Source organism: Sceloporus undulatus, chromosome 1, assembly GCF_019175285.1.
Source record: "Sceloporus undulatus isolate JIND9_A2432 ecotype Alabama chromosome 1, SceUnd_v1.1, whole genome shotgun sequence".
NCBI classification, from domain to species: Eukaryota; Metazoa; Chordata; class Lepidosauria; order Squamata; family Phrynosomatidae; genus Sceloporus; species Sceloporus undulatus.
In genome coordinates, this window is record NC_056522.1 from 21,556,591 (window position 1) to 21,583,588 (window position 26,998).

Below are 26,998 nucleotides of genomic sequence, written 5' to 3' on the forward strand. Positions count from 1 at the left end.
GAATGGCAAACCCCTCACTGAAGAAACTTGCCATGAAAGCCCCATTATAGGTTCACCTTAGGGTCACCATAAGCCAGAAATTAATTGAAGGCACACAACAACAACACCAACAACAACAAACAAGGAGAAAGAGGTCCTTGTTTTAATTACGGTTGCAAGGTCCCAGGATACCAACTGAAGTCTCAAGCTTCCCTGGGTTTCCAGGCAGGGATGCAAATCTCAGGGTAAGTGGGACCCAAGAAGAAGACAATTTTATTTGTGTATGTGAGATAGTCTTAAACCCTGGGCATCCACCTCCACCCACTTCCAGCTTGCACCATAGCTTAGTGCATACAGTGTTGATGCACCAAAATGCCAGTGGTAAGAGGAAAGGACATGGAAGAAAGTTGGCAGGTACATGCATTTAGGCCATTTGCACCACTTGGAACGAGGCGGGAGTGCCACCATCGTGACTTATGAGCCTTCATATATAACAAGCCCTGACACCAGCCTTGCAGGATGTGCAAATAACCTCCCCATGGGCTGACAGTGAGTCTTCCACTAACTCCAGCAACAGCATAGGAACTGGGAAGTCTCCCAATACGTAAAAGGTGTTCTGTATGTAAATCCACACAGGATGAATGTCTTAACAGGCATCCTTATGTCTTAATGGGATCCAATGTAAAATTTCTGTACCTACTAGCTTGGGGAGGTGTTTCTTCATTGCTCTGGGTTGCCATATAACCCAGTTAATTGAATTTTACCAATTCTGGGCCCATTTACCTAGATTCCTCACATCCATATCCACAAGCCCTTGCCTGCTCTACCTTTATGGCATCACAAAAACTATGCCTGTGGCATCACAATGTCTGTGTAAGGCTAAAATGTTGGTACAAAACACTGTAAACTAATCGTCTATTTAAATGCTAGCTTTTTGAGTATGAAAGCTTTAACTGTAGGAGAATATATGATCCCTCTGTTGCAGTAAATAGAATTATCCATTTAGAATAATAACTCTAAATGTGGTATTTCTTTTAAGCTCATGATATGTTTTTGTTTTAACTGTAAGGTTTCAGTCCTTGGCTATAAGAAATGCATCTCTGCTCTAAACTTCTCCTAGCATCTTTTTCAAACACTGATGTTTATAGTCTAAGTGAGTCAAATGAAATACAGAACAGCCCCTGGTTATTGCTTACATCTGTTAATCACAGTTTGGTTTCTAAACTTATATGAGAACAAGCAGTCCAGGAGTGAGCATTTTAATTCCTGTTTTTTTTCCTGGGTTGTGTAGTTATGAGAATTTCATTCTGGTTTATGAGTACAATCCTGGTTGAGCTGCTGATGCGAAAGGACAAAAGCGAAGGATTTCTAGTTCAATGCATTTTACACATTACTAATACATGTTAAATAGGAGACATCTAAAAAAAGCAGTTACCATAGCAACTGAGATATAAAAAGGGGATGGATTGTGTTTAAGAACATTATTTCTTAAAAACACGCTTGTTCTTGGCGTAATACTGAACTTTACATTTAAAAAAAATTGAGTAGAAGTACCTTATTAGATAAGTCCTTTATTGGATATGCTTTTAAATTACTTTAATTCTATTTACACTTTAATCATATTTTAATTTTTGCATATTCTTTAGTGATATGAACTTTTATCTGTATTGTATATGTTTTAACTTCTGTAATTCTCCTTGAGTTTGAAGGCTAGGAAAAAGGCAGCGGCAGGAGGAGGAGGAGGGGAATAATAATACTTGCAAGGTAAGAGAAATATTCAGAAATACCACTCGCAGTTTCCTTGGACACAGTGGTTTTGCTTAATGTGTGAAATCTACCATTGTGTGTAGATCAGCTCTTCATTTGGTTCAAGCAGAGCTTGGAGCGTGACATTTTAGAATAATGGATAATATATTGACATGCTGAAGTTACTGAGAGCTGAGACAATGATAGGATGCTTCCCTGGGCTCCAGAGAATAATCTAGTCTTGCTCATTTAGAGATGGCTTTAGCATATCATTATGTTTATTCTCTTGAAAGGTTACTTCCAACACTCTGGTTTCAGGATTCTTATATTTTAGCCATTAAACCTTAAAGATATCCATATGGAAAGGAAAGGAAAGCAGCACAAATAAGTGCATGGTTATCCCCTCAGATCAATAGCTGCCTAATGGGAGTCTACTTCTTTCCCTGTTGCATGACACAATCTTGACACAAGATACATAGGGATCAGTAAAACTGTTTTTGGGGACGTACTAAAACAAATGACAGTATTTGCCAATAGAGAAACCATACTTGCCTGTAGGGAATCATTGGAAAACGCCTGCCTATAGGAAATAATTGGTGAATACATGCCCATAGAGAATACTTGCCCAATGATTCTCCAATGTATACCCCAATGATTCTCTGTGGGCAAGTATGGTTTCACTATGGGCAAGTATTCCTCTATGTTTCTGAACTAGACTATTTCTGCGGTGTGTTTTGGACACAAGGAGAGGCCTGGTGGCCTTAAAAAGTAGTCCCCCAAACAGTGCCCTGGCTTTAAGGGACTTTGGACTTCATCTCCCAGCACCCCAGACTATTCCCCAACATGGCTGAGGCACCACTGCCCTCATCAGTGTCTAGATCAAGGGAAGTAATAGTGCCTGGATTACTGTGTCCAGTTCTGGGCAGCACAATTCAAGAAGGATGTTGACAATCTGGAGCGTGTCCAGAGAGGAGGGCAACCAAAATGGTGAAGGGTCTGGAAGCCATAAAGCCCTACGAGGAATTATTTAGAGAACTGGGTATGTTTAGCCTGGGGAAGAAAAGGTTAAGAGGTGGTAGAAATAGACCTGTTTATGTATTTGAAGGGATGTCATACTGAGCATGGAGCAAACTTGTTTTCTGCTGCTCCAGAGAACAGGACCTGGAGCAATGGATGCAAGCTACAGAAAAAGAGATTCCACCTCAACATTAGGAGGAACGTCCTGACACTAAGGGCTGTTCGACAGTGGAACACACTCCTTCCTCGGAGTGTAGTGGGGTCTCCTTCCTTGGAGGTCTTTAAACAGAGGCCTGATGGCCATTTGTTGGGGATGCTTTGATTGAGAGTTCCTGCATGGCAGAATGGGGCTGGACTGGATGGCCCTTGCGGTCTCTTCCAACTCAAGGATTCTATGTGCCTTCAAGTCATTTCTGATTTATGGCAACCCTATCACAGGGCATTCTTGGGAAGTTTTGTTCATAGGGGGGTTGCCTTTGCCTTCTTCTGAGGCTGAGAGAGTGTGGCTTGCCCAAAGTCACTCAGTGGGGATTGGAAGCCTGGTGCCTAGGTTCATAATCCAACACTCAAACCCAGTACATCATGCTGGCTGTCTCTAAGAGCAGTAGCTTTAAAAAAAAGTTTTCCGTATCATTTATAGCATTGTGGACTATATAACCCCATATACATTTGATGCATGAAATGCTATCCAAAAATTTCAGGCATATATATATATATATATATATATATAGAGAGAGAGAGAGAGAGAGAGATTATAAGGTGTGAGTGGTTGCCTGGGATTGTAGATTTCATTCATTCATTTCATTTTATTTGTATGACCATTCCCAGGATTCCCTAGCCCTGAGCCAGGGCAGTTAAAGCAGTCTCAAACTGGATTATTTCTTCAGTGTGTTCTGGTGGACCATAGGCTGAAAGGAGAGCAGTCAGTCAGACCTGCATCCCACCACAATTCTCTCTCTGACACACATACATAGCCCTCCTGATTTAAAATGCTGGGGGAAACACAGCTCTTTTTTATAGACAAAAAACAGATCTTAATTTTAAAAGTCCTGACCTAACTACAAGTCCCAGCATGCAATCCTCCAGTTAATCTCGCGAGATCTCATTGGTTCCTTTTCCTTGGCCTTTCTGTCTTCTGTTTTCTATAGGCTGCTGACCTGGAGACCCTGAGAGTTGCAAAGCTGGACCTGAACTGTTGCTCAGTAAAAGCTTCATCCTTGCACACCTTTGCGAAGGAGTAAGTACTCTCAATGTAAGGGCTCCAAAACACACTGCAGAAATAACCCAGTTTGAGACCGCTTTAACTGCCCTGGCTCAGTGCTGGGGAATCCTGGGGACTGTAGTTTTGGGAGACATTTAGTTTTCTCTCTCAGAGGGTCTAGTGCCAAAATAAACTACAGTTCCCAGGATTCCCCAGCACTGAACCAGGGCAGTTAGAGCAGTCTCAGACTAGAGTATATCTATGGTGTGTTTTGGAGGGAAGTCCCATTCAACTCAGTTGAGTCTTGGGGAGATTATCCTTTGCTTATAATACCCAAGTCCTTTCCAGGCAAGCATTCTCTGAAGATGCCAGACACAGATGCGGAAGAAACTTTGAGAACATGGCCACATATACTCAAAAAAATCCACAAAAAACTATCCTTTGCTTAGTTGCTTAGTTTGGACTAAGGTCAAACACACACACTGCAAAAATAATCCAGTTTGAGACGGCTTTAACTGCCGTGGCTCAGTGCTAGACAATCCTGGAAACTGAAGTTTATTGTGGCACCAGAGCTCTCTCTGACAGAGAAGGCTAAATGTCTCACATATGTCCAAAGTCCCCCTTTTCCTTGCAGACTTATTTAATTGTTACCCTTCTCTCTGTGTGTCTCTGTCTCTCTCTCCTTGTCTTGCAGGCCAGTTTCTCATTTTTAAGGGAGAAGCAATGACAGAAGTAAAGAGACTGAACTTTGGAGAATGTCCTGATGGTAGAGGGACTGTGGAAAAATTCCTGCTAAAATCAGATGCAGTTAAAATGGAAATCATATCTTTAGGCTGCACTATTACCGCCTTGGAGACAAAAGACAGAGATGGAAACTTCTCAGACATTGTTCTGGGATTTGATCATCTGGAAGGTGGGTAAAGTCTTTACGCAGAGGAAATCCAGGGCCATAATCTCTTATGTGCTTTTTCAAAATTGGTGCATGTATTATTGATCAGTTCTGAATTACAGAAGAGCTCTGTGTCATAGGCTTAAACCTACAACATTTTCAGTGTCAGCTGTCAAATAGCTCTTATTTTCCAGCAGTTCTTCCTAATGTTGAGGTGGAATCTCTTTTCCTCTAGTCGTAGTGTAGCTGTTGATCGCAACAACATACAACATTTTTCCTTAGTTAGACACAAATTTAAGTAGCGTTACATTAAAAAAAATATTACGTCCCCCAAATCTCAGCCCAACATACACACAGTTGGATCTAGTCCTTTGCAAATGCGCCACCAAACATGTAGCTATTGAGTATGGGATCAGGATGAGCTAGGCCAGGAAAGGGTGATGTGTTGTTAGCAGGGATTGTAGCTATAGCCCAAAACACACTGCAGAAATAATCCCGTTTGAGACTGCTTTAATTGCCCTGGCTCAATGCTAGGGAATTCTGGGAGGTGTAGTTTTGTGAGAGCTCGTGTCACAATAAACAACAATTCCCAGGATCCCCTAGCGCTGAACCAGGGCAGTTAAAGCAGCTCCAAACTGGATTATTTCTGCAGTGTGTTTTGGACCTATGCTCTCAGTCCTTGCTCCAGGTGTTTATGCTCATTGTGGAAGGGAACACATAGCTGGATGCTGTTTGCGACCACTAGACTTAAGTCAATGCTACAGTGGAAGTGAAGTGACACAGGAAACTGGAGTTTTAGTTCTTCCTTGGTTCCCATTGCCTTGATGGTTAGTGAGAAGTTAGTGCCAGTACCATAACTGCCTATTGAAATCATCCAGGATGTTCACCACTCTTATGCGGTAGGGCAAAGGAGGGCAAAATGCTTATGTAAGTTCAGAACATGCTCTAATGCTGGAATGGGAACTGTAAAGTCTTCTAGATGTCACGGTACTGCCCTTCTCAGCATTCCTTGTCATGGTCTCTGCTGATCAGGGTTGCTGGGAGTTGCATTGTCTGTAGAGGTGCACAATAATCACTCTTAAGGACTCCCTCCACCCCCAAAACAAATTTGTGTTCTTGCTCCTGAAATAAGCCCCATTGTGGAATTACAGCAACATTTTTCTATTGTCGCAAGCAGAATTTTGGAATGTTACTTTTGGAGATTACCATTCGCAAACCATGGCTGGGTCATGCTTGTAGTTACACTCTGAAAAGAGTCACGTTCCAAGTTCTGGGTGCAAGGGCATTCTTTGTGGTTTAACCTAGAACAGCGGTTCTCAACCTTCCTAATGCCACGACCCACAGGTTGAGAACTGCAAAGGGGTCGCAACCCACAGGTTGAGTACCGCTGCACTAGAATATTATAGATTATAGATTATGGGGCCAAGATGGGGTCTTAAGCAACCCCTATGAAAGGATCATTCAACCCCCAAAGGGGTCGCGACCCACGGTTGAGAATCGCTGATCTAGAACAATGTTAGATATCAGTGCTTTAATGGGATGTGAGGTTTTGAGTTTAGCCCTTTTGACTTCAAGCATTTTAAGGAGGCAGTGCTGTGGTTTATCACTCTGTTGTGTCAGTAGGGAAGTAAGAACACCATCAGGGCTGTGGTCAAGTTCTCGCTTCTTATTCTTTCCTCCATAAGGCATAAGGTGTTTGTTATCTCTGGTTTGTGACTGTGATGTAACAGCCTCTTACAAATAATGAACTCTGTCCCCAAATTGCAAGGGCCCAATTTGCATACATACTGTGGTAGATAGAATCGTAGGCGGGTTACAGACCGCCTCTTTGAGGCGGGCTGCACCCGCCCCTTTCCCCGCCAGATCGGGGCCTGAGCTGCTAGAACGGAAGCCACTGAGGCCCCGATCCGCCGCTTTTCAGGCTGTGGGGAACCAACAAAACGCCGCTTCCCCGCAGCCTGAAAAGGGGTGTCCTTGGGGCTTCAAGCCCCAAGGACACCCCGCGGTGGCGGGGAGGGGGAGAAAGGGGCAGCTTGGCCCCTTTCTCCCTTGCTTCGCTGGGCGCAGCTGTCTGAAGGCTGTGCCCAGCGAAGCAAAGCGGTGCCGTGGACCAGGAACGAGCTCCGAAACGGAGCTCCTTTCTGGTCCGCGGAAAGGGCACCCTAGGCGCCCTGCCGCAGATTGAGGACGTCACGTCCGCGCTGCCCCGTCTAGAGGCGTCACGGCCGTGACATCCTCACGGCGGCGGCCGTATGGAAGGGCCGCCACCGTTTAGTGCGTGACGAGCACGCACTAGGGTTAGGGCGATGCGGAAGCACCGCCCTTTTGTAACCCTAGTGCGTGCTCGTCACGCACTAAAGTGCCGGTCTATAACCGGCCGTAGAGTTGGAAGAGACCGCAAGGGCCATCCAGTCCAACCCCCTGCCATGCCGGAAATCCAAATCAAAGCATCCCCAACAGATGGCCATCCAGCCTCTGTTTAAAGACCTCCAAGGAAGGAGACTATCACCCTCTGAGGAAGTTTGTTCCACTGTCGAACAGCCCTTACTGTCAGGAAGTTCCTCCTGATGTTGAGGTGGAATCTCTTTCCCTGGAGCTTGCATCCATTGTTCCGGGTCCTGTTCTCTGGAGCAGCAGAAAACAAACTTGCTCCCTCCTCAATATGACATCCTTTCACATATTTAAACAGGGCTATCATATCACCTCTTAACCTTCTCTTCTCCAGGCTAAACATCCCCAGCTCCCTGAGTTGTTCCTCATAGGGCAAGGTTTCCAGACCTTTCACCATTTTAGTCGCCCTCCTTTGGACACGCTCCAATTTCTCAATGTCCTTTTTGAATTGTGGTGCCCAGAACTGGACACAATATTCCAGGTGGGGCCTGACCAGAGCAGAATACAATAGCACAATTACTTCTCTTGATCTAGACACTATACTTTTATTGATGCAGCCTAAAATTGCATTGGCCTTTTTAGCTGCCGCATCGCACTGTTGACTCATGTTCAATTTATCGTCTACTTGGACTCCTAGTGTCCGGGAAAGCAGCCAAAGGGCTGATAAGACAGCTAGTTTTCAAACAAACAACCCCCTCCCAGCACAGCAAAGTCAGTGTAAGCTACTCAGTCCTGGAGAGTTGCAGTAGCTTTACCAAAAGGGTTTACCAGAAGAATTGTCAGATGGTCCGAGGTTCAGGGTAACAGATAGGCAGGTAGATAAAGCAGTCCAAGGTCAAGTTTCCGGGTAGTCAAGACAAGAAGCCAAGGAGCCAGAGACAGAGTGTTTCCTCTAAAAGAGTCAGATATCCACTGGCAAAGAACCACACATGCTCCAGGTGCTTAAGAAGGCAAGGAGCTGGCCTTCAGCTGTGCCTGATTACGAAGACGCTTCTGATAAAGCCTCCGAGATCTTCGAAGGCCCTCTCTTTCTGCTCGACGCTCATTGAAGGTAGGCACGCTGCCCAGATCCTCCTCCATGTCCACAGCCTCGGCACCAGGCAAACTTGACTGCTGAACCTCTGGAGGGGCCATAGACTCTGCTCCAGCAGAACTAGGGCCAGCCTCTGGCTCCTCCATTACAGGTTCAAGCCCCTGGGGCTCTGGCTCCTCCGTTATAGGTTCAGATCCCAGAGGCTCTAGCTCATCCTCTGAGTCCTCCAAGCCATTTTCCAGGCTGGGCATGACACCTAGATCCCTTTCACATGTACTTTCATTCAGCCATGTGTCTCCCATCCTATATCTGTGGATTTCATTTTTCTGCCCTAAGTGCAGTACCTTACATTTCTCTGTGTTGAATTTCATTTTGTTAGCTTTGGCCCAGCTTTCTAGTCTATTCAGATCATTTTGAATGTTGATCCTGTCCTCTGGAGTATTAGCTATTCCTCCTAATTTGGTGTCATCTGCAAATTTGATAAGTATGCTCCCAATTCTGTCATCCAGGTCATTGATAAAGATGTTGAATAACACTGGGCCCAGGACAGAGCCCTGTGGGACCCCACTGGTCACTTCTCTCCAGGAGGAAAAGGAGCCATTGTTGAGCACCCTTTGGGTTCGGCCGGTCAACCAATTACAGATCCATTTAACAGTTACTTTGTCTAGCCCACATTTTACAAGCTTGTTTGCAAGTATGTCATTGGAAACCTTGTCATTTGAAATTACAGGAAAAGAGATTTCAGCTTAACGTTAGGAAGGACCTCCTGACTGTAAGAGCTGTTTCACAGTGGAACATGCAAATCTACAGCACTATATAAATAAAGAATAATAATAATAACAACATGGTCTCTTGGAGTGTAGTGGAGTTTACAGTCCTTCTTTGGAGGTTTTTAAACAAAGACTGGATGGCTGTCAGAGGTGCTTTGCTCGTGCATGGCAGGAGGTTGAACATGTTGGCCCTTGTGGTCTCTTCCAGCTCTACAATTCTATGATTTAATGATTCCATGAAGCACAAACATGAGAAGGCAAGTTAATATCAGTAATCCAGAATTTATCAGCTAACTAACTTTCATCACTGGGTGGCTGTGAGGAGAAAACCTCTCCTGATTCTTTTGGAGGATAGGCCCAATATAACAGTCTCTCTGCAATCTTTCATTCCCCCTTTCAACTTGTTAATCAGATGTTGAGGTGAGTTCAGGGGTTAATTCAAATTACCTCACAATAACTTATGGGGTGATAAGTAGGTTCCCCTAGCACACAGTAATAGAACAGATCTATAAAAAGACTTTCAGCGAGATTGATAGAAACATCTCAGGGGGAAAGTGTATTGAATGTCTTTTAGTCAGGGCTGGTAGACTGAGGCAGGCACCTTAAACAACAGAAGCTGAAGTGGAGCAAAAAGTTGGAGGAGAAAGTCATCTACTTTTACTTTCAAGAAAGTCATTTATGGTGTAAACTCCCCTTTACCCTAAACCAGCTTGCTGTCTTCTGAATGTTGTCATATCAGAAGTGCTGAAGACTGTCAGTTAACCAGTTTTGTACCTAAAATGAGAGGAAGGTGCTATCTTCTTCCGCTTAGGCCAGTCTTGCTTTCATTTGTCCACTATATCCTCAACTGTTAAATTAATTACCCCACACATAGCAGGGGTATGTGGCTACCAATCACCATTTTCTCATGCTCCTCCTCAGTGACCAAACCATCTCAGAGCTCAGCGAAGGCAGTTACATAATCACTGCTCTGCTGTCAGAATGTCTTAGAGATTAAGCCCCTGGGAAACTGGGTACTGAAATAAACCTTCATTACCTTTCCTCTAACAACTATTATTTTGCAGTGTTCCCAATTTTCTGTTGCAGGAAAGAAACAGGTTGGTTTATGTCACAATAATTGTACGTAACAGGAAACAACATACAGATCATTTGACCGAAAGCCAGTCCTGCCGAGATCAGTTGAGAATGCTCCAAAATGCATTTAGTAGTGAAATGTACTGACTGCTCTTCTGGACATCATCCAACCACTGTTATTTGTAATTAAGGACAAAAGGCTATTTTCTAGCAGAAGATCCTGCTTTCCATATATCTACAGAACACTTTTTTTTGGCTTTTTCATACTGTCTGACAAAATGGTTTACAAAAAATGTGATTTCTAAAATACTGAGAATAACTAAGTACAGTCCTTACAAAAATAATGTTTTTATTTATTACATTTATTATTAGTTTTCTTATACTATCACCATCATCCATCATAACCATCACCACCACCCTATCTTCTTTTCCTGTAGATGATATGTGGCCGTTCTCATCCATTTAAAGCTTTGTGTAACACTTTTCAGGTAAAATGAAAGAAAAATACAAAATCCACAAATGAGTAATACCTTCACTGGACAGCCAAAATACACAAAACACATCTTATGAGCTTTCAAATTCAATTGGATTCTACATCAGGCAAAAGATGTTTTAAAATCATACAGGAGGAAGAAAAAACTACAGGGTTAGAGCCACAGGCCTACATTTTTATAGATGTTGTCTCTGCTGTAGTTCAGTTGCCTTGGAGGGATCTCAGTGCAGGCCAATGCCACAACTCTCTTGGCCACATGGAGACCATGACAAAGGACAGTAAAATTTAAACTCCATTAACAATAGTAAAGTAACTCCTCTTGGCATCCAAAGTGTCTCTGTCCCTTGTGAAGAAAAACTCCCTTTCTTGGGCATAGAATATTGAATTTTTCACTAAGGAGTTTATCACACGAAGGAGATTGGGAGTTTATCCTGTGAATATCCCGTGGAAAAACACATAATTACATGTAACGATTTCACATGCCGTCACATAAAACCCACCATTAAAGTGGTCACAAAGAAGCATTAACGCATATCTTTTTACTTTTGGGATTTCAGCGACAATGCACTTCCGATATCACTTTATTTGCGCAATTGCGTGTGATAATAATTTGCTCAATTACTCGCCATTTCTGCTACATTTGCAGGATGCTTTAAATGCTCTTTTATCTCTCTTTAATGCCGAAATCAGCCCCAGTGTGATAAACTCCTTAATCTGTACTGTTATATCTGGAAAAATGTTTAGGTGCTATATATAGTCGATTATAGTCCAAAGGGGGGGGGGGAGTTTTACCTTTGTTGGAAGTAGAAACCTCAAATCCACTCTATTTTGAAAAGTAAATAACTATTGATTTATTCTTTTTCTCCCCTTCCTGGTATTTGATGTATAGGATACATCAACAAGCATCCCTATTTTGGAGCTGTTGTTGGACGGGTTGCTAATAGGATTGCCAAAGGGAAGTTTGAGGTTGAAGGGCAAGAGTACCAGTTGGCTCTCAACAATGGACCCAACAGTTTGCATGGGGGCACAAAAGGTTTTGACAAGGTAAATGTGCTAGGGTTCAAAAATGTCACTGTTTCTTTAGGTCACTAGTTATTTAATGGTTTATTCTTCAGTGTGACTGGTACCATATTCAAGAAAGATTTATCTTTCTTCATCAGTTCTTCAAACAGAGGTCAGATGGTCATGAGGAATATTTTTGCTAAAGGACTTTATTTACAACTTGGGCCCAGGCTATTTGAAGGACCATATCTTCCCATATGAACCTTCCCATAAGATCTTCAGGGGAGGCAATTCACTCTATCCCACAACATTCATAGGCACTTTGGACCACCCTCCTTAGGATGGCTCATTCCCTGTAATCCTTTTGGTGGCAGCTTAATATCTCCCCCCCCTTAAAAAAAGCCTTTGGAAGTGGATTTTAACAAGAAAGGAGCTTCTGTGGTCCTGCACTGTTTTTGCTCTTTGTTTTAAAATAGCATTTTACATGGTTTTAATTTTGTTGCTGTTTAGTACTACTTTACTAGTAGTTTTGTATATGGTTTTATTGTATTTTCTTCCTTTTTGTAAGCCTCCTTGAGTTCCAGTCCAGGAGGAAGACAGTAAGTAAATAAAGGAATGGATGAATTCCCACAAGATGATATCCAGCACTGTGTTAGTGAAATGCAGCTTACACAACTGGTCTTTCCCTTTCTTTCCTCTCAGCTGCAGCCACCTGAAAACCCTCTCCAATTTTTTAGGGGAACCAGCCAGTCATTATGGGACCTTCTGAGAGTTGAATAACTGCCTGAAACCAGGTGAAATTGTACAATATTGTCCACAAGGGAATATTTGTGGAGGCCTTTGGGGTTAGGTAGGGGAAATGGTAAGCAATGTAGGGAAAGATCAGTTTTGCAGATTGCCTTCCGCTCACAGTGTTGGTTACAATACACTCTGTGTAGTCAACTTTTAGTCAGTTTACACTAAAATAAATAAAACACTAACAGGTAAAATAATCTCAGTACACATCATTCAGAGCAAGTGTTCTTCACCAGTGATAACCCCCCTCCCCCTGATGTCTTGGCCTTCAGCTCCCAGGATTCCTGATCATCATCATGCATGCTGGCTGGTACTTCTAGAAGTTGAAGTCTAAAACATAAGTTGAAAACTGATAAGTAGTTGTCCAGTCTTTTTTGAAGACATCTTGAGAAGCCAGTCAGTGACTCCCTAGGCAATTACTGTCATCCCTCCATATTTGTGGATTTGATATTTGTGGATTTGATTATTCATGGATTTGATTAATATGTTCTCTCTATAGTCAACTTTAACCAAAAGTTGCACTGAAAGGCCTAGAGATTCCTAGAGAGAATACTCGACTAGGCATCGGTAGCTCCTCCAGTGCAGTTCTATGATCAGTATCTGTTGGATGTTGACCATAGAGTTGCACTGGAGGACCTAGAGATTCCTAGAGAGGTGTCCCCTCAGGTAAAAACATGGTGTTTTTGTTATTTGCAGTTTTTCCATATTCACGGGTCTTGTGCCCCTAACCCTAGCAAATATGGATAGACAAGTATACTTCCATTGCTTAAATTGCTCTCACTGTCAAGACCTTCCTTCTAATGTTCAATCAAAATCTACCCCCCCCCCGTAACTTAAAACCATTAGACCTAGTTCTGCCCTTGGATTACTGTATGTAAATTCAGAGCATATCAAACTCCACATTCAGAATTTATTTAAATGTACACTGCGAGGGGGGGGGATATTGCATTGTCTATAAAATGTCCTAAAAGGTAGATTCAGGGGAGCTTATATTCAGAAAATTTTCCAAGAGAATGGAGCCTTCACCAAAAAGGCCCTGTAGTAAATTACTTTTAAGCTTCATTTCTTTCTGAGGCCTCTGGACAAGCAGTTCTGTACCAATGTTAAAGGACAGTTGGGGTGATCATCGGAGGAGAAGGATAGAAAGGGCACCTCCATAAATATCCAGGCAATTTGCAGCATCTTTTAGCATAGTAATAGAACAGAACTAATATTTTGAATTGTCATTTAGATATACGTGTATGGAGAACTGATAAAATAATTAGGGAATTTTACTGCTGGGACAACCTGCGGCTTTTAAAAAGATCTTCTAAAGGCTTACTTTCTAATGAAGGCCACTTTGATGTGAGGAGCTAGTTTTGGGTGGCGCTGTAGTGCAAGCAAAGCAGTGGATGGGATATGCTTCTAAAGTGAGAAGCCATATTAGCTTTTTATAGAACTATAGCTGGCTGTTATTGCAATAGGCACACATACATACTTGGTACAGTGTGATTAGTATGTGATTATATATGTGTGATTGTTATTTCCAGGAACAAGACTGCCCCCCTTCCTGCCATTTTAGGGAGAGTCACTTGATTTTTTATTTTATTATTTGTGTTGTTCATTCTAGTTCTAGTCAAATATTTCAAAGTAAATGTGACAGTGGAGTGAGAGATTGCATGAAAATTAATTGCCAGATAAATTATATAATATAAATAAAATTTAATATGATGCCTTCTAACTATAAATAAATAGCCAATAATGTTTAACATTGTGTTATGCCAATGGTCTGTCCAGGTCAGCACTGCCTACCCATAGTGACAGTGGCTCTCTGATATTTCAGACAGGAAGCAATCCTTATCTGAAGATGACACAGACAGAATGTGTGATCATTTGCATGCACACCATGTACATTGCCACTGAGCTATGTCTCTTCTTTTTCATATATAATAGTAGTAGTAACTGAGATTTGGTTGGCAGAGTTTACAAACATATTTGGCCCAATATGTCCCAGAATAAATAAACATCCAGAGTCAGTTTTGACAGGATGATATGGATCCTCAGTTGAATCCAGAACGGCTTTTCTTATATTCTGGTATAGATACTCAACATTAAAGGAGTTTATACACACACATCATGGAGGGTTCATACTTACCACCTCAGTGAATGTATGTTCTGTCTTGGAACAACAATTTCAACAAATTCTGCCACTCTGTAACTTGTACAGGTCAAACACAATTTCTCAGAATTCCCAGTAGTCATATTATAGTCAGAATCCAGTTGGTGTCGTATACATGCCCAAATTCCCCTGCCAAAATAGTTGGACATTTTTATCCAGTACAGAACAGAACATCTACATTCAGTTCAAGGGTGCAGAAGCAGTGTTTATGCATGGAGATGCACACGTATGTGTATTCATTTGTGCATTCAACATGGCCATTCAGCAAAATGGTTGTGTAGCGTAATCAATGTACCATGAAAAGATTTTCCCTATGCAACCCTGATGTAGGATCTTGATTTCTATGTTATATGTTTGGAGCAGAGAGGATGAATTACTTTCCCTTTCCTCGGGATGAGAGGAAGCATTCTGTAGTAACTATCTAATTCACTGAGGTGTCTTCCAGGAGGGAAAAGGAAGGTTAAGGGAGGAGTATCCTTTCCTTTAATCAAAGTGAAAAATATTCCATCCTGGGTGGAGTATTACTGATCTGATTAAGTGCAGTCTCTTCTGTGACTCATAAAATTAACATAGGTGAGGAATTTGTGATTGGGCTTGCACCTCTTTCAAGCTGCAATGAAACCAGATTTGTACACAGTTTTGAACCGGGTTTGATTTCACAAAGCTTTGTATTTTCTAGCCCTCACTATTGCAAAGGCACATATTAAGTTCATTACAGGCAGTGAAAGGGAGTAGAGAATCCTATAGAAATAAAACAACACTTAAAAAACACAAAACTGGGGAAGCAGAGAGGTAAGTTGTTGGTTGTGCTGTTCTAATAATATAAAATGAAAGGAACAAAGTATGCTCACATCTGATTACCATTGAATATAGGCCTCAAAAAAAAGCTGCCGAAAGATTCCCCTTTTCTTGAAACTATTTAATTTCAGAAGATGTCTTTGATTCTAACATGCAAACATACATGTCCATGAAGTGTGTCAGTCTACTCTGGGCAATGAGGACAATTCCCTCTCAGATGGTTAATGCTTGTTAATTTTATTGCAGGCCATTTGGACCCCAGAAGTGCTTCCAGAAGGTGTACGTTTTTTCAGAATAAGTCCAGATGCTGAAGAGGGATACCCTGGTGAACTGAAAGTGTGGGTGACATATACTCTGAAGGATGCTGAGTTAACAATAAATTATAAAGCTCAGAGCAGTAAGACTACACCGGTCAATCTAACCAACCATGCATATTTCAATCTTGCAGGTCAGGTAAGCATCAGGTATAGAGTTTGGAAATAGTTACAAGCAACATTGTTACCCCCAGCAAGTTACTTTTAAATGAAGGTGTATAAAAAAAGAGCCAGTATGGTATAATGGTTTGAGTACGGTATTGGACTAGTGCTCTGGGAGATGAGGGTTTGAATCCCCATCAAGCTGTGGAAACCCACTGGGTGACCATAGGCAAGTCATATCCTCTCAGCCTCAGAGGAAGATAAGGAGAAACTGTCTCTGAACAAATTCTGCCACAAATTTGTGATATGTTCGCTATAGGGTTGACATAAGTTGGAAATGACTTGAAGGCACACAACAACAACAAATCAAAATTACATTTCAAAACCAGTATAACCAGTGGTAGAAAGCCACTTCAGTAGAGTAATAAGAAATGTTTTCTGTTATTTGAAGTCCCTGAGGGGACAGGGTGTTAAAAGAGTAAATCTAATCTTTTAGACCAAGGAAAGGTCTAAAGATTGGGAAAAGGGTGGAATCTGAAATAAGAGTTGCTAGAAACCTCTACAATTGATTGATTGAGAAACAAGTTTACAACTGTTTATTATCGACCATCTTTTATTCTGTTTTGTTTATACAATAAACTTATTTTGTTGATTTAAAGTCAATCTGCTTGGCCTAAGTGATGAGTTTTTGAACACGCTACCAACTATATATTTGAGGCCAGAGATTTGAAAGTTTGTTGCCTCATCATATAGGAAGAAAGATTGTTACAAAATTTCAAAATAACTTCAGAGACTGTAGTTAGGATACCAGAAGACTAAGACTTAGAAGAGCAGCCATGGGAGAACTAGAAAAGTTCTTAAAGGTATGTCATTGAATACCAAAGTCAGGACCATCCATACCATAGTATTTCCAGTTTCTGTGTATGGATGTGAAAGGTGAAGAGTGAAGAAAGCTGACTGGAATAAACATCAACTCAATTAAAATTTTGTGCTGGTGAAGAGTTCTACATATTCCACGGACTGCAAAAAAGAAAAATAAATGGATCCGAGAGCAAATGAAGCCCAAACTCCCCCTACAAGACAGACTGGCTAAACTGAGGCTGTTCATACTTTGAGCATATTAAGAGAAGACATGACTCAATGGAAGAGATGATAACGCTTGGTAAAATTGAAAGCAGTGGGCAAAAAGACTGCATTAGATGTAGATTCACTCAAATGAAGAAGAAATAGCCCTGAATTTTCTAGACTGAGCAGAGCTGTTTATGACTGGAACTGTTGGAAGTTCACATTCACTGGGTTGCCATAAGTTAAAGGCTACTTGATGGCATATATATAACAATACAATGCTGGGATGGGTGATGTGTTGCCCAGGAGCTGCATGTGGACAACAGACTCTTTTTGCGGCCCACAGCCACCCTAGATTCTGCTAGACTTCCCTTATTTTGGCTAAAGAGATGGTGAATTACTTTCCCTATAATCCTGGAGCAGTGATTTACTATTCAATAGGTTATCGGGGCCCCTGTAGTAATTAACACTAAGAAGTATTTGTTTTTCAAAACCAGTTCTGGACCTTTCTGTTTCTGTTTTTTCTTTCTTTTGGCCTTTCCTGACATTCTGTGCAGCTTGAGTCCTGGTGGCAGAAAACTGGCCTTTGAACCCACTGAAGTGGTCCATCCTTCTTTTATATATGTAATTCTTTTATCAATACTGAAGAAAACTTTTAAAATAATGGAAAAGTAAATAGCAATGCAACATGTAATTCATCGTTACTTTTAAAACAATGCAGTTACGAACAAGACTAACATTAGTAGTGGAAACAAATTACTTATTAAAGATCTGCAATGACACCAGTGATAAATGAATGACAAAACTGGCACTGAACTGTCCCCCCCCCCCACTTGCTTACTCTCTTATGGTGATACTTTCTCATTTTGACTCCTGTCTCTATTACTTCTGTCCAGGTTGGTAGTACTTCTGTAAGTAAGGGAATGTAGAGCAAGGTCCTAGTCTGCAGAACTTGAAACATGAAGAAAAGCCTTTGGAAGAAGGAACTCCTTAAATTGCACAGAAGCCAGGCCATTTAATCTTCAAAGGAACATCCTGAGTTGGTCTTTGGAGTCAGTAGGAAAGCTGTGCTGATACTCCTGCATGAGCCATTTTTGTTAAAGCAGCTACTAAATGCTATGCTGACAGGATCTTCCGAAGATCATTAACATTTGAATTGCACTGAAACTTCTCAGCTGTTTGTGTAAAGCCCAGGGCAGGTGAGGAATGGAATATGTATGCTGTGCGCTTTCCAAAAAGGAGCAGTGTGTGGCCTGCCAAAGTCTGGTTTATGTTTAAGCTGATCCAACCCCATGATCCTGCTCTGGATCCACCCCACTTTTGGAATAAGACCAAGGTTAGAATTTAAATAGATTTTCACCTTGAAATACCTTTGCTTTGATTCAGGCTGGTGTGACACTGAATTAATGCAGTTTAACACTGCTCTAACTGTCATAACTCCATCCTCTGGAATCCTAGGATTTGTAGTTTATTATGGCACCAGACTTTTCTGAGGCTAAATAGCTCACAGAACTATATATCCCAGAATTCCATAGCATTGAGCCATTGCAGTTAAAGCAGTTTCAAACCATACATTTTGCAGTGTAGATGCAGCCTCAGTGCAGCAATAGGCAATTTTTTTATTTTTTAAGCATAGCAATACAGATGTCAATCTTTGTCTGCTATTACTGAGTTGCTTTTTCTTTATTTTTCAGGGGTCACCCAATATCTATGACCATCAATTTACCATAGATGCAGATTCTTACCTGCCAGTGGATGGAACTCAGATCCCCATAGGTTAGTTAATTTAAAATTGACACTTGATGGTCTGGAGAGCTAGAGATCTGTTGTAATGAACTTCTGTGACCAACTGTATAAAAATGGGCTCAGCATAGGATGCTTTTCCTGGGTTCAGATGCTATGTCAGTCAGTCACTGCATTCCTAATATTGGAATAATATGGTCAGCAAAACACAAGATGATTTCTTATAAAGCAATTATAGCAAATTCAAATCTTGCATTACTTCAAAGATGAACATATTTATTATGACATAAGCATTCAGAAACTACATTATCTGCCTTGAGCCAATGCTCTTGTAATTTTACATTCAGGTATAGAAAATAATAGTATCTCACAGCATGGCATAGTGGTTTGAATGTTGGACTGTGACACTGGAGACGAGATTTCGATTTCCACTCAACCATGAAACCCACTGAGTGACCTTGGCCAAGTCACATGCTCTCAGCCTCAGTGGAAGGCAGTGGCAAACCTCTGAACAAATCGTGCTGAGAAAAACCCATGATAGGGTCGCTATAAGTCAAAAACGACTTACACACACACACAGAGTGATAAAACAATGTTTAAAGAAACACTGTTAGGTGCTTGTTTCCCTAAGTGTTCTCTCCTTTTTAAACTAGATGTGATTAACATTTGTTTGTCTTCTTTTGGTACTCTTGTACCACAGTGATCAGAATGAGAATGATTTGCTCAAAAAGGAGATATTGTAGTAATGGGAGACTTCGGTGACTGATATTTGTTAGAAATAAAACTCTTCCAAGAATGTAAGGTCTAATAAATTCCTCATTTGGCTTAATCACAACTCCATAGTCTAAAAGGTGGAGAAGACAACAAGGGAATTGACTATTTTGGATCTGATCCTAACAGACAGAGGAGCTAATCAGTGAAGTAGGTCATTGATACCATCGCTTCCAACTTCTGTCTCCCCTCCTCTAGAAGATGACTCATTTCCTGTCCAAATCTGCCTGAAATTTTTTACTATATTGGTCCTGGAATGTTTTTAATTTTTCCTGTTTAATTTCTTTTTAGGGATTGAATAATGATTTTATGTTTGGGGGGGAGGGCTGGGGTTTTGGGGTTTTTAATTGTATTTAAAAATTGTAAGTGATTTTATCCTGATATTCCTGTAATCCGCTTTGATTCTTTAAAAAAAAAGCGGAATATAAATACTATTATTATTATTATTAGTAGTAGTAGTAGTAGAACACTGGCTGGGAGTTACATTTTTCTGGGGTTTGTTACATTGCAGAAAAGGGAAGCCAAATGTGTCTGGATCTTACCCACAGTCTGAAATGCTCGAAGAGAAGGGAGATCATGACAGATAGGAGTTTTTTAAAGGCACAATATTGAAGGCACAATTGCAAATAATTCCCATGAGGAAGAAAAATAAGAGGTGTCTGAAGAAACTAGGGTAGATGTATAAAGAATTTGTAGAGGGCCTGAGATTTAAAAGAGACATGTACAAGAAATGGAGGGGGGGGGGGGATCACGAAAGAGAAATGCAACCAAACAGACAGTGCTTGTAGGGTGAAAGTCAGAAAGGCTTTCAGAATGAGCTCAGGCTTACTAGAGAGGTTAAAATATTTACCTCTATCACTGCACAAAAGGAAAACAGCACTCAATCTGGTGCAAACAAACAAATGATGCAGTAAGGGGACTGCAGCCCAGAATAAGTGAGGAATAATACAGGAGTATCTAGCTACTCTAAATGAATTAAATTCTCTGGGATTAAATGAACTGCTTCCAAGGATGCTAAAGGAACTTGCAGAAGTAATCTCAGAGACACTGGCAATATTTTTTAAGAATTCCTGGTCCCAACAGATTGGAAGAAGGCAAACGTCCTCAACCTCAGAAAGAGGGGAAAAACAGCTGAACAGCTACTGACCAGTCAGCTTGATGTCAATACCAGGTTCTAGAACAGATTATTAAACAGTTAATTGGGCCTTAACTAACAAAATGAATTTCAACAGGGATAAATGTCAGGTACTATGTTTAAGCAGGAAAAAGGAAATAAATGCACAAATATAAAATGGGTGACACTTGGCTTGAAAACATTATATTTGAAAAAGAGCCATGGGTCTTGGTGGAACACAAGCTAAATATGAGTAAACAGGTTGATGTAGTGGCAAAACCCCCAATGTAGTTCTAGGCTGCATTAACAGTAGTGTCCAGATCAAGAGAAGCAATAGTACCACTTTATTCTGCTTTGGTCAAGCCTCACCAGTAATACTGTGTCCAGTTTTCGACACCACGATTCAAGAAATATATTGACAAGCAGGAATGTGTCCATAGAAGGGTGACCTAGACAATTAAAAATCTGGAAACCAAACGCTGTGAGGAACAACCGAGGGAGCTGGGTATGTTTAACTTGGAAGAGAGGAGACTGAGAGGTGATATGATAGCTATCTTTAAATATCTGAAAGCATGTTATGTAGAAGATGAAGCAGTCTTGTTTCCAACTGTTCCAGAGACTGGGGCATCTAACTCTATTATTCTGGGTTGGCTGCAGTGGAGGAATCTGTCAGACCACGATTTCTTTCATGAGAACACTTCCACTGACATCATGGGGAGTACCATTTCAAAGGATGGGCTTAGCCAGAGATTGGGAATGTTTAGTCCTCAGATGTTGTGAATAATACCAGTTAATCCCTTTTATTGGTCTTACTGGCTGTTGGTTTCTGGAAGCTGAAAGGCACAGGGCTGTAACTCATTGGCTACAGTCTTGTTGCTAATGCTGAATATTTCTAATACTGAAATTTTACAGAGATGTTTCTAGTTAGTGCTGACAATACTGGGCTTGGATGGACCAATGGTCTGACTCTGTACAAGGCAGCTTCATATGTTCCTAAAACCAAAGTATCTGGTAGGACAAAGGTTCACCAGATCTCATGTAAAACTTACTAGAAAGGTGCTGCAGACTTACTACTGTAACCACATTGAACTTAGGTCGCAGTTTTATGTGAGATACTTCATCTGTTCCAGTATTATTCCTTATTGACTTGCCCAGTAGTCAGAGGAAACATCATCTTAAGACCTTTTAACTGGAAATACTGACAGTACTTATGTACCTATTGGTCATTGTTTTTGTTCTGCTATCTTCATCAGGAGAAGTTGCTTCTGTGCAGGATACAGCCTTTGACTTGAGAAAACCAGTGGAGTTTGGAAGACATTTACAGACGTTTCAGCTCAGTGGGTTTGACCACAACTTTTGTCTGAGACAGACAAAAGAGCCACGTTTCTGTGCAAGGTAAACATCTGGTGTAATGGTGGCTGATGGTTTCTGTTCCAGCTCTTAGGTTGGGTTTTAAATGAGCTAACCACTGTGCTGAATCCTAAACCCCAAATAGGTTCAGCAACTTGGATAAGTTTCATCTGCAGCAGGGATCCACTAGCTGCCACAGTGTGATAACCTTGTTTTCTTCAAATGATAAATGTTAATCATAGAGTTGGAAGAGACCACAAGGGCAATTCAGTCCAACCCCTTGCCATGCTAAAGACCTTTTGTTTCATATTTTTCCTTTATCTCTGATTATATATACTACTGTTCATAAAATATATCAGTGACTTACAACTTCAGACCACAACAGTAAAAACAAAGAAATAACATTCAATTTCAATTTGACTAAGTGAAAGGAGTGTATAATGAGCCTAGAATGTGTAAATCATGGCTTCCAAAGGCCAGTGGGGTTATTTTGCCTCACCTGCAAGCCAGCCAGGATGACATGGTATGAACCTCCCTTAAAATGAAACCCTATAGCAGGGGTAGGCAACCTGCGGCCCGCGGGCCGGATGCGGCCCGGCAAGGCCTTGGGACTGGCCCCAGCCTGGTCCTGCCGCCGATTGCTGCCAGGGCCTTTGGCGTCTCGCGCGAGGGGCATGGTGGGGCAATTGTCTATAGAAGCCTCAGAAACATGCATTTATCTTAACATTTTTTTAAAAATCAGTAAATTTTTTCACATGTCCTCCATTTTTTATTTAAAAAGTGCCCTCCATTTGAAAAAATTTTCATACATTTGTCCTGGTTTATTTATTTATTTAATTTTAAAAAAATTATTTAATTATTTATTTTTTGGCTTCGGCCCCCCAGTTGTCTGAGGGACAGCAACCCGGCCCCCGGCTCAAAAGGGTTGCCTACCCCTGCCCTATAGCATTGGGGCTGCTATAAAAAAGGCTGATCCTGGTGGAGGAGCAGTATAATTATGTTGCTTTGTTTACAGATTTTCCACCCAGTTTTACACCTTTTCATAGTTGATGCATTTGGGAAACTTAAAAAAGGAAAAAGATGCAGTGCCACTACGTTGGTGGCAACCAGAGGGGGTATATCCCCTCTGTCTCTGGATGTGATGGCGTCTTCTCCTTCTTGGAGTTTTTAAAGCAGAGGCCGGATGCCCATTTGTTGGGAGTGCTTTGATTGTGTCTTCCTGCATGGCAGGGGATTGGATTGGATGGCCCTTGTGTTATCTTCCAACATTTTTTATAATTCTGTATTTAACCATATGAGAATGTAACGATTCTTTTCAAATCTCAGTATTTGGAATCATTGGAAAGATTCATTGGATCGGGTTCAGATATAGGCATATGCAGCTTCTTGGAGGAAAGGTACAACCTTTTCCCCTCCTTCTCAGTGCAGTCTCTCCATCTCCCTGAAAATGGTATAACAGATCAGGCAACTTTGCTGAATGGGTGAACTTTGATGAAGGAGGGACAGGACATCCCTAAAACTGAGTGGAATCACCTGCTATGAATGGAGTCCTTTCCATCAGTGGAAAATAGTTACATAGTTATACGGACATCAGTTGTTCAGAATTGTGAGTGTTAGATGAATATAGATGTTGAGCTTCATGATTGTGTTAATAAAAAATATTTTTTTAAAAAAAAAGAAACAAATGTGCACTTGAGAGGTAGTGAATTTCCCCTTCCACAGTGTTCATAGAGAGATGCAAGTTGGATTTACACCAGTATGCCACTAACAAGATGACAGTCACTGCCCCCCTCCATTAAATTACACACACACACACACACAGTGACTGAGGGTGCTGTGCAAAGTTAACTTGCTAACATAACAGCTGCCTAAATTATGTTCCTTTGTGGAATTTGGAAATTAGATGATTTTGAGTACTCCAATGATAAATGTATTGGAATTAGCCTGTGGAAAAATGCATATTTATCTAAATCACATTTCTGTTCTTTCCCATCCCAACGATTAAAATTAAAAACTCAGCTGCAATATATTAACTATATTTGAATTGGACAATTTGTAAGAAAATTCTACACTTGACCTTAGACTCTGAGATAGGTGTTAAGTGTTTTGGCTAGCAAAGCTGCTTTTATGTATCTCAGTGCATCAAGATCAGGATAATTACAGGGGACCCACTGACTAGAACCTGATGGAGGTTGTAACTCTTTTTGGACTCTTCAATTCATCTGAAGGTATTGGTGAAAAGACAACTAAGGTGTTCCAAAGAACTTTTATCTTTTTCAAAGAATCATAGAATCGTAGAGTTGGAAGAGACCACAAGGGCCATCCAGTCCAACCCCCTGCCATGCAGGAAATCACAAAGCATCCCTGACAGATGGCCACCCAGCCTCTGTTTGAAGACCTCTAAGGAGGGAGACTCCACTACACTTCGAGGGAGTGTGTTCCACTGTCGAACAGCCCTTACTGTCAGGAAGTTCTTCCTAATGTTGAGGTGGAATCTCTTTTCCTGGAGCTTGCATCCATTGTTTCATGTTCTAGTCTCTGGAGCAGCAGAAAACAAGCTTGATCCCTCCTCGACATGACATCCCTTCAAATATTTAAATAGGGCTATCATATCACCTCTTAACCTTCTTTTCTCCAAGCTAAACACCCCCAACTCCCTAAGTCATTCCTCATAGGGCATGGTTTCCGGACCTTTCACCATTTTAATCGCCCTCCTTTGAACACGCTCGTTTCTCAATGTCCTTTTTGAATTGTGGTGCCCAGAACTGAACACAGTATTCCAGGGGGGGCCTGACCAAAGCAGAATATAGCGGCACTATTACTTCCCTTGATCTAGACACTATACTTCTATTGATGCAGACTAAAATCGCATTGGCCTTGTTAGCTGCCGCATCGCACTGTTGACTCATGTTCAACTTGTGGTCTACTTGGACTCCTAGATCCCTTTCACATGTAGTTTCATTCAGCCAGGTGTCCCCCATCCTATATCTGTGCATTTCATTTTTCCACCCTAAGTGCAGTACCTTGAGATTTAATTAACAGCTGCTTTCTTTTTACAGAGCCTACCATCCCTCTAGTGGCAGGACGATAGAGGTTTATACAACTCAACCTGGGCTTCAGTTTTACACTGGAAATTTCTTAGATGGCACATTAAAGGGTAAAGGAGGCCATGTTTATCCTAAGCATTCTGGCTTCTGTCTTGAAACTCAGAACTGGCCAGATGCTGTGAATCAGGTATGATATTTTCTTTTACAAGCTCAGGGCCACACAGAATAATATTTGACAAGTCTTGGCTTGAGGCTCAACTCTTATCATTTGCAAAATATCAGTGCAGTACCTTCAGCAAGTTTAATTTTGAGGATGGGAAAATGGGAGCAGAGAGCATGCTTGATTTACAAAATGGTGCTTCCTTTCTACATTTGTTCCAGTTCAGCTTTAAAGTATATTGCATTTGTGTTTGGTAGACCAGTTCTCTCACCAGCATTCTACTTTTTTATCTGAAAAGTTTTTTTAAGATATGCATTGGATTCTTCTTTTTACAGCATAATTTCCCAGATGCCCTGCTGCACCCAGGAGATGAATACAGCACCACAACATGCTTCAGATTTTCTGTATCTTAACAGAAGAGCAGCAGTACAGAAGAGCAGTGTGGCGAGTTGTAAGGAAAAGTGATCAATAGAGATTCCAGCTGGTTCACTGAATGACCAAATATGCCTTGATTCTATCAATGTCTTCATCCTAAAAAATGAGAAGACTGATACCTGAGTCTCTGAGAATAGAAATGCTGATACTGTCCAATCTCACATTGCATTAAGAAAATATAAACCACACCTTGAGAGCCTGATTAGTGGAAAAGCATAGTAGAAGTATACGGGGAAATTCTCTAAAATTTAAATTTGTCTCAAGGGATCTGCCCTGTTCTCCAAAACCAGATCTGTAAACTAGACAGGATTTAAATATAAGTACAACGAACTACTAGTTCTTTCTCCTGATGAAGCCAGTGTGATTTTGAAACCTTGCAACATGTAACTGTGCATTTGGTTGGCCCAATAAAGGTATCATTGTTAGGATGTTATTGGATTTGCTATATGGCCAACACAGCTACTCCTGGATGTTTTTTTTGGATTTCAAGATACTGCATTTTAGCCGTCACAGGGAAAGAGAGAGCCAGTGCACAGGGACTTTACTATCTGTAGCTTCTGCCTCCAACAAAGGTAAAGCATTTCTTTCTAATATTGGCACTGATTGGCATGCTTTATCGCTACACCACCTAGTTTTTCTGATGCAAAACATGACGGCTTCTTGAGCCAGTGTGACTTTGAAAGCTTGCAACATGTAATTGTGCATTTTGGTTGGCCCAAGAAAGGTATCACTGGCGGGTTACACACCGCCCAAAAGTACGTGCTTGGCATGTACTAGGGTTAGGAAGGGGCGTCCTTTTCAGACGCCCCTAACCTTATTACGTGCCAAGCACATACAAAATGGCGCCCATTCTACATGGGCGCCGCCATTTTGGCATAGCAGACGCTTAGCAGTGTCATTTCCGCGACGCAAAAAGAACCCACTTTTTGCGGGTTCTTTTTGCTGCGCCAGGGAACCACGCGGTTTGTCCTTTTTGGGTGCTCTGTAAAGCGCCACTGTTTGGATGTTATTGGATTTACTTGTTTAAAATTTAGCTTTGCCCATGAACATAGATAACTGCCAGAATTGCTCCTCTGTATTGTGAATATTCGTGATATGAGAACTAAATACCCTAAAAGGCACCAGAGCCCATCTGATCTTGGAAGCTAAGCAATGTCAGCCCTGATTATTACTTGGATGGGAGACTACAAATAAATACCAGGTGCTGTACGCTAGATTTCAGAGGAAGGAATTGGCAAAATGACATTAGTAGTACTTGCCTGAGAAAATCCTATGACATTCTCAGGAACACCGTAAGTTGACAGGCAACTTGAAGGCACATAGACACACACAAGTAGCGCATCCCATATACTGTCATGGTAAATGTACTCCTGCTCAGTACTCCAGTCAAGCATAGTCTTTTAGGGTGTAGAATGAGAAGTAGTACTTACCAATATTCATTTTGTGATGGCAGGAGGAGGATGGCAGGTTTGTCCTGCATTTTTTCCATTAGATCCATTGAAACTCTCCTCCGTCAATTTCCTTATCTTGTCCTGCCTAAAGAATTCCATT

At 41.3% G+C, this 26,998-nt stretch overlaps 1 protein-coding gene across 1 annotated transcript; it reads left to right on the forward strand.

The window, feature by feature from the left end:
* Window positions 1–1,687: 1,687 nt before the first annotated feature.
* Window positions 1,688–25,875, forward strand: GALM (galactose mutarotase). The gene is made up of 9 exons (XM_042445436.1): window positions 1,688–1,743; window positions 3,891–3,979; window positions 4,638–4,856; window positions 11,483–11,637; window positions 15,593–15,799; window positions 18,522–18,603; window positions 21,709–21,850; window positions 24,865–25,039; window positions 25,348–25,875. Exons 3-9 carry the CDS (start codon window positions 4,667–4,669, stop codon window positions 25,423–25,425), a joined length of 1,029 nt encoding a protein of 342 aa, XP_042301370.1. The 5' UTR covers window positions 1,688–1,743; window positions 3,891–3,979; window positions 4,638–4,666; the 3' UTR covers window positions 25,426–25,875.
* Window positions 25,876–26,998: the final 1,123 nt, after the last annotated feature.

What these genes read in the sequence shown, in the direction of transcription:
- GALM (XM_042445436.1), top strand. Translation starts at nt 4,667, where the DNA reads ATGACAGAAGTAAAGAGACTGAACTTTGGAGAATGTCCTGATGGTAGA. An exon ending in GAGCCACGTTTCTGTGCAAG is followed by an intron (nt 21,851 to 24,864) that starts GTAAACATCTGG and finishes TTCTTTTTACAG; the next exon opens with AGCCTACCATCCCTCTAGTG. An exon ending in GGCCAGATGCTGTGAATCAG is followed by an intron (nt 25,040 to 25,347) that starts GTATGATATTTT and finishes TTCTTTTTACAG; the next exon opens with CATAATTTCCCAGATGCCCT.